At 46.1% G+C, this 12,794-nt stretch overlaps 1 protein-coding gene across 3 annotated transcripts in view; it reads left to right on the forward strand.

Annotated features, from left to right (window-relative positions):
• Window positions 1-6,683, forward strand: part of TM6SF1 (transmembrane 6 superfamily member 1) — a 28,208-nt gene extending 21,525 nt beyond the window's left edge. For all 3 annotated transcript variants that reach the window (XM_083586907.1, XM_083586909.1, XM_083586908.1), the window contains 2 exons: window positions 1,403-1,522; window positions 6,112-6,683. In XM_083586907.1, coding sequence (XP_083443033.1) covers window positions 1,403-1,522; window positions 6,112-6,303 — 312 coding nt within the window. In that variant the 3' untranslated portion in view covers window positions 6,304-6,683. The remainder of the gene's footprint in view (window positions 1-1,402; window positions 1,523-6,111) is intronic.
• The last annotated feature ends 6,111 nt before the right edge of the window (window positions 6,684-12,794 follow it).

Raw genomic sequence — 12,794 nt, forward strand, 5'->3', positions numbered from 1 at the left:
TCAGAGCACTCCTGACATATGGTTGTCAAGCCTCTGCTTAAAGACCTCCAAAGAAGGAGACTCCACCACACTCCTTGGCAGCAAATTCCACTGTCGAACAGCTCTTACTGTCAGGAAGTTCTTCCTAATGTTTAGGTGGAATCTTCTTTCTTGTAGTTTGGATCCATTGCTCTGTGTCCGCTTCTCTGGAGCAGCAGAAAACAACCTTTCTCCCTCCTCTATGTGACATCCTTTTATATATTTGAACATGGCTATCATATCACCCCTTAACCTCCTCTTCTCCAGGCTAAACATGCCCAGCTCCCTTAGCCATTCCTCATAAGGCATCGTTTCCAGGCCTTTGGCCATTTTGGTTGCCCTCCTCTGGACACGTTCCAGTTTGTCAGTGTCCTTCTTGAACTGTGGTGCCCAGAACTGGACACAGTACTCCAGGTGAGGTCTGACCAGAGCAGAATACAGTGGCACTTATACTTCCCTTGATCTAGATGCTATACTCCTATTGATGCAGCCCAGAATTGCATTGGCTTTTTTAGCTGCTGCGTCACACTGTTGGCTCATGTCAAGTTTGTGGTCAACCAAGACTCCTAGATCCTTTTCACATGTACTGCTCTCAAGCCAGGTGTCACCCATCTTGTATTTGTGCCTCTCATTTTTTTTGCCCAAGTGCAATACTTTACATTTCTCCCTGTTAAAATTCATCTTGTTTGTTTTGGCCCAGTTCTCTAATCTGTCAAGGTCGTTTTGAAGTGTGATCCTGTCCTGTGGGGTGTTAGCCACCCCTCCCAGTTTGGTGTCATCTGCAAATTTGATCAGGATGCCCTTGAGTCCATCATCCAAGTCGTTAATAACTTGGGGCCATGTAGGAATTGGGGAGACTTTGATTCAGTTTAAGGTGAAGCTACCAAACCTGGACTTTCTGAAACAACACATGAACCCCAAAATTTGCACTTCTCTGAATTTTGCAGTGCAGTTCTCCAGCCAAGTAATGTGTAGAACAAATGCAAATACCAGAATGAAGTGTGTATACAGTGAATATGTAAATAAAAACACCATACAAAAGTGCATCTGTCAGCCTGGGCTCCTGTGAGAGGAAGATTGGTATAATTTCTTCATCACCATCATTGTAATAATGTTTTAGATGCCTGCTGAAAGCTTTTTTTATTTTGGCAAGCCTACCTGGACATGCAATGTAGTATGTTGGTTTTAAAAGTTGTACAGATTTTTATCCGCTTTGTTGAAAACAATCTTACATACACTTGCTTTTTAAACTCTTTTGTGGATTTTAGCAGTGTTTTGTTATCCATTTCTTATGTATGCTGCTTAGAGTTTTACGACTAAGCAGTAAGATTTAGAGATCTTGCTAAATAAATGAACTATTGTTGCCTTTTTTTCTAATGCACAGATGCTGGCATACCTGTTCTACTCTGTACCATACTATATAATCTCACTGTATGGTTTGCTCGTTCCTGGATGCACCTGGATGCCTGATTTAACCCTTATACATGCTGGAGGACTAGCCCAGGTATATTTCTTACAGATCTAGATTTCTCATTATTACTGTGCAGCAGAATTTAAATATTATATAGTGCAGGGCTCAGCAAAGTTTTTGTGGCTTGGGCCGGTTCACAGTCCCGCAGACACCGTGGTGGGCCGGAGTGCGTGCGCACGCATGCGCAAACGCTATTTCCGGTGCTCCTTCCAGAACGGAGGAGGTGTGCGCAGCTTCCCATTGGCTGCAGGAGCTTCCTGCAGCCAATGGGAAGCTAGCCAGCATCGTAGAAGGCGGTCCCCACTCTGCTTCACGCCGGTTTAGTGCAGCGCACAGGAGCTGACTGAGCGGGCAGCGGGAGTCCATGGGCCAATTAAACAACCCCCATGGGCTGCTTGTGGCCTATGGGCCTTAGGTTGCTGACCCCTGATGTAGTGGATGACCAACTGTGAGAGAGCCGCTGTGCAGCCAGACAATTGGTGCCCCGAAGGCTTTGGAGAGTTGGAAAGCCATACTGAATGTGAGCTTCTAATTCCTTCCCTCCAATCATTTTCACCATATTTGCAATCCTGTTTTCAAACCGAATCTGCAGTCTTCAGGAAGACTAGAATTTTCTTCTTCTTAAAATGGAAACCAGAATTCTCTGAATAATAGCCAGAAGCACAAAATTAATATCATGTTGCTCATCCCTGTTTGATCAGCGAACTTTGCCCAAACCTTTCCGACTAGAACTTCAAAGCTTACTTTCCCCCTCCCATCATCATTCACACAAATATATTCATTTCTCCTGTCTGTATTATGCACATTAAAACATCTTCATCATGGACTTGTTGCTGTGCAAAGGACATAATGTTCTGAGCTCGGTGACATTGTGGCCCATAGTCTCTGCTGATTTATTGGAGTAAAGAAGATAGAAAAGAAAACATCCCTTGTTCTATAACCCTGAGCATGGCTTTTCCTTTTTTCAAATTCTCTTTTAATAGATGAGTGAGGGGTTTTTTAAAAAAAATAATGCAAGAAGAAGAACTTCTCTTAAAAACAAAAACCGTTACATATTTTTTGCTCCATAAGGCGCAACTGACTATAAGGCGCACCTACTTTTTTGGGGGGGGCATTCAAGAAAAAAAATATTATTTAAAGGGAGTGCTGAGCAGAGCCTGAATGCATCCCAGGCTCTGCTCAGCGCTCCCTTTCATGAGCCGCGTGGAGCGTGTGTGCGGCACTTGCAGGCTTTCCCCCGAGGAGTGATGGGCTGCCCTTCTCCCTCCTCGGGGAAAAGCGCCCAAGAGCTACACAGACACTCCGTGCAGCTCTTTAAAGGGAGCGCAGCTCTTGGGGGCTTTTGCAGGAGGTGGGTGAAGTGAGAGAGCCTTGCTCTGTCCCTTCCCCCACCTCCCGCAAAAGCCAGGGATAGGCGCACGGAGCCTCCCCAGGGCTTGTGGGGCTGGCGGGGGAAGCCTGGGTTTCCCCCACCCCCAAAAAGCAGGTCGGGGAGCAGCAGAAAGGCTGCGCGCATCTTCCCGCTGCTCTCAGAGCTTGTCAGGGCTGGCGGGGAAACCCGGGTTCCTCCCCCCCAGCCCCAGGGCCCACACATTCGCTCCATAAGACGCACAGACATTTCCCCTTAGATTTTAAGAGGAAAAACGTGCGTCTTATGGAGCAAAAAATACGGTAGCATGCAGGTCTTGGGTGCTTGGTGGACAGCCTTCCTTTCAATAAAAGCCCAGGGGGAGATATCTAGACGAGTCTTCCCATGGGGCTTTTTCAGATGTAGAAGGGCCAGACAGGCAGGGAGGCTGCAGAAGGCCACATGTTATTGACAGCAGACACACATTTTCTCAAAAGGTACAGAGCGTTTAAGCGTCCTTCCCAGCTGCACTGTCCTCCTCTGACCTTTCTCCCTATGACTTCACGCGACACAGACCAACGCTTGGCAACACCCAGTAAACAGAAATGGCTCATCTCTTCCTTAAATGTGAAGCTTCTGGTGCTGCCTGAACCCCAGAGCTCTCCCTCTTGCAAAAGCAGAAAATTAAAAGCTCATAAATTTGGGGCATGGGGGTTTTTAAAACGCAAATGAGCTGTCACTTGCAAAAGGGGATAACAGATGGGAGACAAAAGACAAGCCACAATTCTGAGTGCGCCACTATTGCTTCTATCTTTAAATGTTTGTTTATGCTAAAAATATTCGTTGGCTCAGCAATCTCTTCTCTGTACATAACCTTAGATGTAAATTTGTTCTGCACTCCAGAACAGTCCCAGGGGAGTCTACCCAAAAGCTCCCACCCACCTACTATGCAGACAAGGGAGCAAAAACCTGCTGCTCAGTCCCTAGAAAAGAAAAACAAACCACTCTTTTCCTGTCTGCCCTGACATTTAAAGTAGGGTGGGCCAGATCCTGAGTACTCTGGTGACGTTATACAGGATTTGGGCCGAGGCTGAAAGCAGGAAGCCTGTGAACCCTAATTGTTAAGTCAGGAAGGGAAAAGTCAGGAAAGTGGAATGTCTCCAAGATTCTGATTACCCAAATGGCGTTTTAAGTGCCCATCGTGCATAGACCTTGATTTTGGCTGTGGTTTGGTGTTGTTTTTTAAATCAAAAGCAAGAAGAAAAGCCAAATTCTGTGGCTTAAATAGAGTAGCAGCTTTGTGCATATTTACATATTCATGCAACATTCTGTTTCTGCTAGCGATGAAAGCTGAGCAGGAAGCTATGTAATGCTAAAGGCTTTCCCCTGCCATTGTCAACCTTATATGACCTCTCTCTAGATTGTATGCTAGCCCTACTCAGAGAGATTAGGAAACATGACTAACGTAGGTCCATATTTCAATGGGTCTACTCTGGGTAAACTTTAGTTGGGTACAGCAACCCCCTGCCCCCAGTCACCAGTCATGCATACCTTTCTTGAGAACTAGAAACCTTTTGGAAGTGGTTATTGAGAGTTGTCAAAATACTGAATACTTTATCCTGTGTCAGATACTCTGGCAAGGTAGCACCTTGACCTTTGACATTAAAATTTATTTTATCATCTCTCAGTAAAAAAGGTAAAGGGACCCCTGACCATTAGGTCCAATTGTTACCGACTGTGGGGTTGTGGCGCTCATCTCGCTTTATTGGCCGAGGGAGGCAGCATACAGCTTCCGGGTCATGTGGCCAGCATGACTAAGCTGCTTCTGGCTAACCAGAGCAGCGCACGGAAATGCTGTTTACCTTCCCGCCGGAGCGGTACCTATTTATCTACTTGCACTTTGACATGTTTTCAAACTGCTAGGTTGGCAGGAGCCAGGGACCGAGCAACGGGAGCTCACCCCGTCGCGGGGATTCGAACCACCGACCTTCTGATCAGCAAGTCCTAGGCTCTGTGGTTTAATCCCACGGCGCCACCCGTGTCCCTTATCATATCTCAGTACCCTATTCTAAATCTCAAGTCTGTTGTATACAAGGCAGAAGAAACTAGGGGATTCTCTATTCTTCAATAGTGGAGCAGCGGCAGACTTTGGTCTTTCAAGTTTCAGCGGTGCCCTGTGCGAGACCAAAATTTGCTGCCCCTCCACCTCTTGCCTTCTGTTCTGCTACATCATAGCTACGACATCTTGCAGCACCCCATCAGCTTGGCACCCAGTGTGGGGAAACTGTTCACATTCCCCTAAGTAGAGATAGTAGAGGTTTTGGGGGGGGGGAACCAAGATGTTCAATTTACGGCTGCAATATTGACTCAGTTAATCAGGCGGATGAATCAGTTTGAAGCCTTACTAACCAAATAAAAAGTAGCTGTGATTAACTGTGCGGCAGCTATTTTTAAAAAGTTTCTAATCAGTCCTAATACAAGTACAGTGGTATCTCCAGTTGCGAACGGGATCCATTCCAGAGCTCCATTCGGATCCTAAGGTTTTCGCTATTGGAGGTTCTTGTTCTGCACATGCATGCGGCACGATAGAGCGCTTCTTTGCATGCTGAAACCTGGAAAAATGCTTCCAGGTTTGCTGTGTTTGCATCCTGAAATTTACGTAACCAGAGGGTAATGTAATGTGAGGTACTCCAGTGGTACCTCAGGTTACAGACGCTTCAGGTTACAGACTCCGCTAACCCAGAAATAGCACCTCAGGTTAAGAACTTTACTTCAGGATGAGAACAGAAATCATGCAGCGGCAGCGGGAGGCCCTACTAGCTAAAGTGGTACCTCAGGTTAAGAACAGTTTCAGGTTAAGAACGGACCTCTGGAACGAATTAAGTTCTTAACCCGAGGTACCACATGCAAAAACCATAGGTGGGGAATTACATCTTAGAAAGGGGTGTTCCCGCTTTCCCTCTTCTGATAGGGGAAGCTGTGTGTGCGTTAGCTGAAAAAGGAAGGAAGCCAGGCTTTTTACAGGAACTGGCTTGTTTTACAGGAACTGGCTCTTCAGGAATTGGTTTATTTGGGTAAAATCCAATGCATGCCGATTTGGTCACAGAATGGCTTTTGATCAAGCAGAAACGTCTGTTGTTACAGAGCAAAGTGAGGCAATTTTCTGTGGTTTCTCTCTTCCCAGCAGTTGCCTTCTAAATACTCTGGAGAGAATACTGTTGATATGCCCATTCAAAGCTATGCCTCATCCTTACTCTTCTCTCTCTATCCACAGGCTCAGTTTTCACACATTGGAGCTTCTCTCCATGCTAGAACACCATACATCTACAGAGTCCCCGAAGAAGGAAATATGTGGTTTCTGCTACTCAATGTAACATATGGAGTCGTTCCTCAGCTGTTGGCTTATAGGTGCGTCCACAGTCCAGAATTTTTCTTAAAGGCCAAGCCAGAAGACAAGACTGAGTAGGAAGACTGGAGTGACGTCTTCAGTTTTGTGAAACTGGACTGCTGCTAGAAACTCACGAGAGCAAGGAAGGGTCTTGCAATACCTGGAAGGCTTAACACATTTATTAAGGTAGAGGTTTTCATGGATCACAGGCCATTTCAGCCGTAGTCCATTTTACATCTGACCAAGTTGACTGCAGTCATCAAAAGCTTATGCCATAATAAATCTGTGAAGTCTTTAAGGTGCCACACAACTCTTCGATGTTTTTGGTGCAAAAAGACTGGATACAGCTACTCCTTTGCAACTCTACAAGATTTGTCTGCAAAGATACGTCAGCTCGGTGTTATGTAGTGTTGCAGGAAATAAAAGACTACTTCTGTCTTTCGTAGCGCTTCTTGAAAGCTTGCTTTCATGGCATTTTTATTTATTTACAAATATCTATAGGCTGCCTTTAAGAGCAGAACTCTCTCAATTCGGCTTACACCATAAGGACACTGTCTGGATAGAAGTTAGAAGTTAAAATCAAGATAGTTCACCACAAGGGATGTAAGAAGGTATCGTCTGTAGTTCCACTGTTTCATTCTCCTGTACAGCACAGTTTCTGTTCCACTGCAGTTCATCTTATGCCAACAGCTATGTTGTTCATCTTGATTTCCACTGTGGCAAAGTCATGTAACTTACATAAGTTATATCATCATTACATTATTCCACCCCATTAATTTCAAAGTGAAGGAATCACAGTGCAGGTTTTATTTTTTTGGGGTGTGTGTGTGTGAGATAATCAATTATGTATAGTTTTGCAGCATCAACAGCAGTGACTACTGATCACATTTGCTGGACTGATTTCCAGTTTGCACATGAATACATGAGCAAACGTTGGCAATTTTTGCTTCCGTTTCTGTTCTCGGACATTTTTTTATTCACCGTTGAATCTAACACGAGTAATTGGTGAACTGAAACTTATTTGGCATGGAAATCTCTGGCCCCTTTGGTCACTTTTTAGCACGTCTCGGGCTCTTTTGCACAATGGTGGAGCTGGAGCGTATTGTTGCAGTGCAAATTGTACCAGGTTGCAGAAGTTCACATATCTCTGCTTCCGTATAGTGAAGGTGAAAAAAAAACTGCTGCCAGAAATTCTACAAATCCTATAGTAATAGTTGCCTATTCTACAAATCCTATAGTAATAGTTGCCTGTTGCCCTCCACTCTTGTAAAAGACCAAAGTGGCTTTTATTTAATACTTGTTTACAATTCAGATGTACTATTCATCCCCAGAAGAGATTGCCATGGATTCCTTCAGATGGCTGCCCTAGTCTTCTGCTCCCTTAAACCACGACACCCGTTTTTCTTTGCTGTCCCTGTTCTTTGGACTTCTCTCAGAGTGCCTGCAGGGTATTGCCTCTCTCTGCTCTTTCAAAGTCCTCAAAACACACCTCCACCCTGCCATCCCCCACAAAAACTTTGGCTTTAAACTGTTACAGTCTGATTAAATGCATCATCCAGCTGACGCTGCTTTGGGTGGTTAGGAGAAGGTACTAAACCTTCCTCTACCCCAGAAACTTTCCCCCCCTCTCCTGGTGGGAGAAAAACTATTCTCCTTGGAGAATAGAAAGCATAGGTGTTGAAGCATGCCAAGCTTTAAATTGGGGTGGGCAATCTTTTTCAGATCCAGGGTTGTATTCCCTTGTGGGCAACCTTCCAGGGGCCACATTCTAGTGCAGGTGGGGCCAGAGGCAAAAGCAGGCAGGGAAAGGGATGTAAATGCCCCATTTGTGCCATAGTGCCAGGATCGAGCCAGCAATAAATCACACACAGTAACTGATTGATTAGAAGAGACAGGATCTGCCCAGGAATGCCAGGCCTAATGAGCACAGCAACTCTTCTTTGGTAGGTCTTGCCCCTGTGAGGCAGTTGTGGAGACTGAAGGGCCCCACCTTCCCACAGCTGCCTAAGTCTCCTCTCCAGGGTTTCCCCCAAGCAATCTGAGACTATGCTGGCGTGCCTGCCTTTGCTCCTCTTGCTTCATGCCTCTCCTGGTTCTGGGAGACCAGTGGGGAAGGGAGCTTGTCACAACAAGACAGGGAGACACCCATGCCTCTTCACCAGCCTGACTCATCTCTGCGCTTTGCCCACTAAACACTGTTACCTCTTCAGCTTCTGACACTTCCTCCTTCTAGTCTTTTCCCTCTGACCACTCATTGTGGTCCCACCACCAACCCCAGGGCTCTGAGCCTTCTTCCCTTGGGAGCTACCCTGCTGGTTCCTCCCCTATTCCTTTGTGTTCAGCTAGTCCACGACACATGGGTTAGCTTTATACATGCGCATGTCTCTCCAAGGATATATTCCAGCCAGGTAGAAGCATTAGAGGAGGGTATGACCTGGAGGCCTGCATTTGATCCCTCGTCTCAGAGTCATCTCCCCACTTTAAATGGTCCTATATGTCCCCAGCCTTCCCATGAGTTTTCCAGCAATCCATGGACTCTTGCAGATACCCTCATGTTTGCTTTAAACCTCAGTCCACACCCCTGGCTGAAATGAAACCTGAATATGTGTTTGGCTGCCTCTGCTGATAGCTGCCACTCGCTCCCTTAAGTTGCTCCTTCCTTACCTTTGTTCTCTTCTCCACTGTCACAAACAGATTTGCAACCTGATCAGGGACCTGTTTTTCCCCCTCGTTGTTGATATGCGCCGCTACAAAGCGCCGTGTAAAAAAGATGCCGTGATGTGAAAGGATAATAAAACGAGCAGCGACAGGTGCTGCACTGAGCGGCATGATGGAAGTGGGACGGCACGGCAGTGGATCTTGAACAAATGCACCTGACGCAGAATGCAACTTGCAAATGAGGGAGCAAAAGAACTGGGTTGGGAGCAGTGGACAGAGAGAGTAGCAGCCGTGGTTTAGTCAGAGGATGCATTCAGTTCTCAGTTGCAGCACTTCTTTGCAAGCTTTTGCAGCTCTTAATAAGGTGCTTGCAACTATGTAAATGCAGGGCTCGCTTACAAATGGGCAGCAGATCTAAGAGTTGCTGCAAAGGCCTCCTAAGCCCTGGACTTGGCAAGCGCAAGTCTTGACAGTTCTTGCAGAGGGCTAAAGAACTGCGGGAACAAGGAAATGACTGGCAGTGTAAAGCTTTAAAGTTGCTGCTCACAAATCAGCTATGAATCCCTCTGCTTGCGCCTCCAGAATTGTAAGCTCAGCACTTAGTGAAATGAAGGCAACGGACTGTGTGTTTTCATGTGTTCAATTGTCACTTTGTTGTTGTTTCCAGGATACCCCTTATGCCACTCAGAAGCAGCTGCTGAAATAGGGACAGACAAACCTTTGGTTTCTCTCGTTTATCATTTTTTACAGACTTGGGCTCAGATCACCACTTTTCCGCATGCTTTTTAAAAAGTCTTCATTAAGATTCGCCAACATGGTAGTGCAAGTCTCTCCAGATACGTATACACACTGTTGTATTTGATTTTGCCTGATTTTCACAATTTTCCTATTGCAATGCATTTTGTATGTTGTTTTTACAAACATACGCATTTTTACACACACTTTCCTCATTTTTGGCTGGAGAGCTGCATCACAAAATTCGGAGAAGTGCGAATTTTGAAGCATAAGCTGTGTTTTTTGGTTCACATGTGGAAAGCGAGAATTCAGTAGGCTTGCCTTAAAATCCAAACTGCACTGGATTTCTCCATCCCTATGTTGAAAGCAGCATCTGTCTTGAGCCATTTCCTACTGTGTACAGTGGTACCTTGGGTTACATGCCCTTCAGGTTACATACGCTTCAGGTTACAGACTCCGCTAACCCAGAAATAGTACCTTGGGTTAAGAACTTTGCTTCAGATGAGAACAGAAATCGTGCTCTGGCTGCGCGGCAGCAGCGGGAGGCCCCATTAGCTAAAGTGGTGCTTCAGGTTAAGAACAGTTTCAGGTTAAGATCAGACCTCTGGAACGAATTAAGTACTTGACCCGAGTTAGCACTGTACGTCTCTCACCCCATGCCATGATTCCATCTTGCTACATACCCAGCGCTGATTGAGGGGAGATGCCTATTTTGGTGAAGTTTGTAAATTATCTTACACAGGAAGAAAAAACTCTGTAGGGTTCATAGTGGCAGACCTTCAGTTTCACCCCAGCCAGATTGTATTATAGAACTACAGTTTCCTCCTCCCTTAGTCTCATCATCAGCTCCCTTCCACCATTTCCTGCTCCTTGTTATTTAGAAAATCATTTATGAACTACATTGAATTTGAGCCGAACAGTGAATTGACCAAGTTGTCCGATGATGCCAAATTGTTCAAGGCGATTTAAATGAAAAGGGATAGTTTCAGAAGGATGTGCCCAAACTGGGTGAAGAACGGGCAATAAAATGGCAAATACCATTCAGCGTAAGCAAGTGACGCACATTGGTGCAAAAAAAAAACCCCAACCACCCTTATTTCACATGTACGCTGATGAGGTTTGAGCTGGCGGTGACTGACCACGAAAAGGACCCTGGAGTCATAGTGAGTAGCTCAAAGAAAACGTCAACTCTGCATTCGGAGGTTTAAGGCAAATTCCACAACAAGGATCATTAGGAAAGGGGTTGCGACTGAAACGAGAGTGAACAAATCTATGGTGCGACCATATCTGGAGTACAGTACAGTGGTACCTCAGCTTACATACGCTTCAGGTTACATACGTTTCAGGTTACAGACTCCGCTAACCCAGAAATAGTACCTCGGGTTAAGAACTTTGCTTCAGGATGAGAACAGAAATCGTGCTCTGGTGGTGCAGCAGCAGCAGGAGGCCCCATTAGCTAAAGTGGTGCTTCAGGTTAAGAACAGTTTCAGGTTAAGAACGGACCTCCAGAACGAATTAAGTACTTAACCCAAGTAACCACTGTACTGAGTTCAACTGGTTTCCACAGCTCAAAAAGAATACTATAGAGCTGGGAAAGTTTCAGAAAAGGGCAAGCAAATTACCCCTATGAGTAAAGGTTACACCATTTAAGGGAGGCTCGGACATATTGATGGAGGATAAGTAACCAGGCTTTGAAAGGTTACTGGACATGAAGGCAACGTTCTACCTCCTCCAGTATTAGAAGCCGTATGGCTCTGATTGCCAGTTGCTGGGGAGTCGAAATGGGGGGGTCTTGTCCTGACTATGGGCTTTCCACAGGCCTCTTGTTGGCTGCTGTGGGGTCTCCGGTCTGCTCTAGAAGGGCTTTGCTAATGCCCTTTCCCCTCCCCCATTATCTGAGGGATTGCAAGAAGTTGTTCTTTTATTTCTGAAGTTGCAAAGTATGACATTTCCTGATGTCAGGTTCCTACGCGGCCATAGTGTGCAGGTTTTCCACACCTGGTAGAACGTGAATCCTCTGGCACCAGGCATCAAACTTTAAAATGAACTGTGTGCGAGTACCTGTACCTGGACTAGCCCCCATTCTCTGGACAACGGGTGGCGCTGTGGTCTAAACCACTGAGCCTCTTGGGCTTGCCGATCAGAAGGTTGGCGGTTCGAATCCCCACAATGGGGTGAACTCCCGTTGCTCTGTCCCAGCTCCTGCCAACCTAGCAGTTTGAAAGCACACCAGTGCAAGTAGATAAATAGGTACCGCTTTGGCGGGAAGGTAAACGGCCTTTCCGTGCGCTCTGGCTTCCATCACGGTGTTCCGTTGTGCCAGAAGCGGTTTAGTCCTGCTGGCCACATGACCTGGAAAGCTTTCTGTGGACAAACGCCGGCTCCCTCGGCCTGAAAGCGAGATGAGTGCTGCAACCCCATAGTCGCCCTTGACTGGACTTAACCATCCAGGGGTCCTTCACCTTTACTTTTTACTAGCCCCCGTTCCCTGGACTGCTCATTTACCACACTTAGCATATTGAAGCATGCAAGTGATTATGGCAGGGGTTAACAAACTTTTTCAGCAGGGGGCTGGTCCACTGTCCCTCAGACCTTGTGGTGGGGGCGGACTATATTTTTTGGGGGGAAATGAACAAATTCCTCTGCCCCACGAATAATCCAGAGATGCATTTTTAAATAAAAGCACACATTCTACTCATGTAAAAACACGCTGATTCCCGGACCGTCCACAGGCCGGATTTAGAAGGTGATTGGGCCGGATCCGGCCCCTAGTTTGCCTACCCATGGATTACTGGGTGCATCCAATACAGCGCTAAGTCGAGGTCACATGGTGGTTTATCTGTTCTGTTGCAGAAATGTTCTGTGCTAGTGGGGTGTGCTTGTGCAAAGGAATATAGGAGGAGGTTGCTGGCGACTTCGCTGCACAACAAAGGGCGCAATCTGTTGCACAACTTTGGATTCCTCGGGTGTGCAATGTTAAAACTCTCCCTTTGCGCTAGAGGACAGAGAACGTTGGACTACAGCCATTATGTGACAGGTGAGACTTCTTTTATATGTCCAGTATGCGATTCTCTGAGCTTTTGATGCACACGGAGTCTCGTAAGTAAGAAAAGCAAAGGGACAGAAGCAAGAAAGCTTTCCCTGTATTGGTGCTCTTATTAGAACGAACTCAACGA

This window comes from Podarcis filfolensis, assembly GCF_964270895.1.
Source record: "Podarcis filfolensis genome assembly, chromosome: 14".
In the NCBI taxonomy this organism is placed as follows: domain Eukaryota; kingdom Metazoa; phylum Chordata; class Lepidosauria; order Squamata; family Lacertidae; genus Podarcis; species Podarcis filfolensis.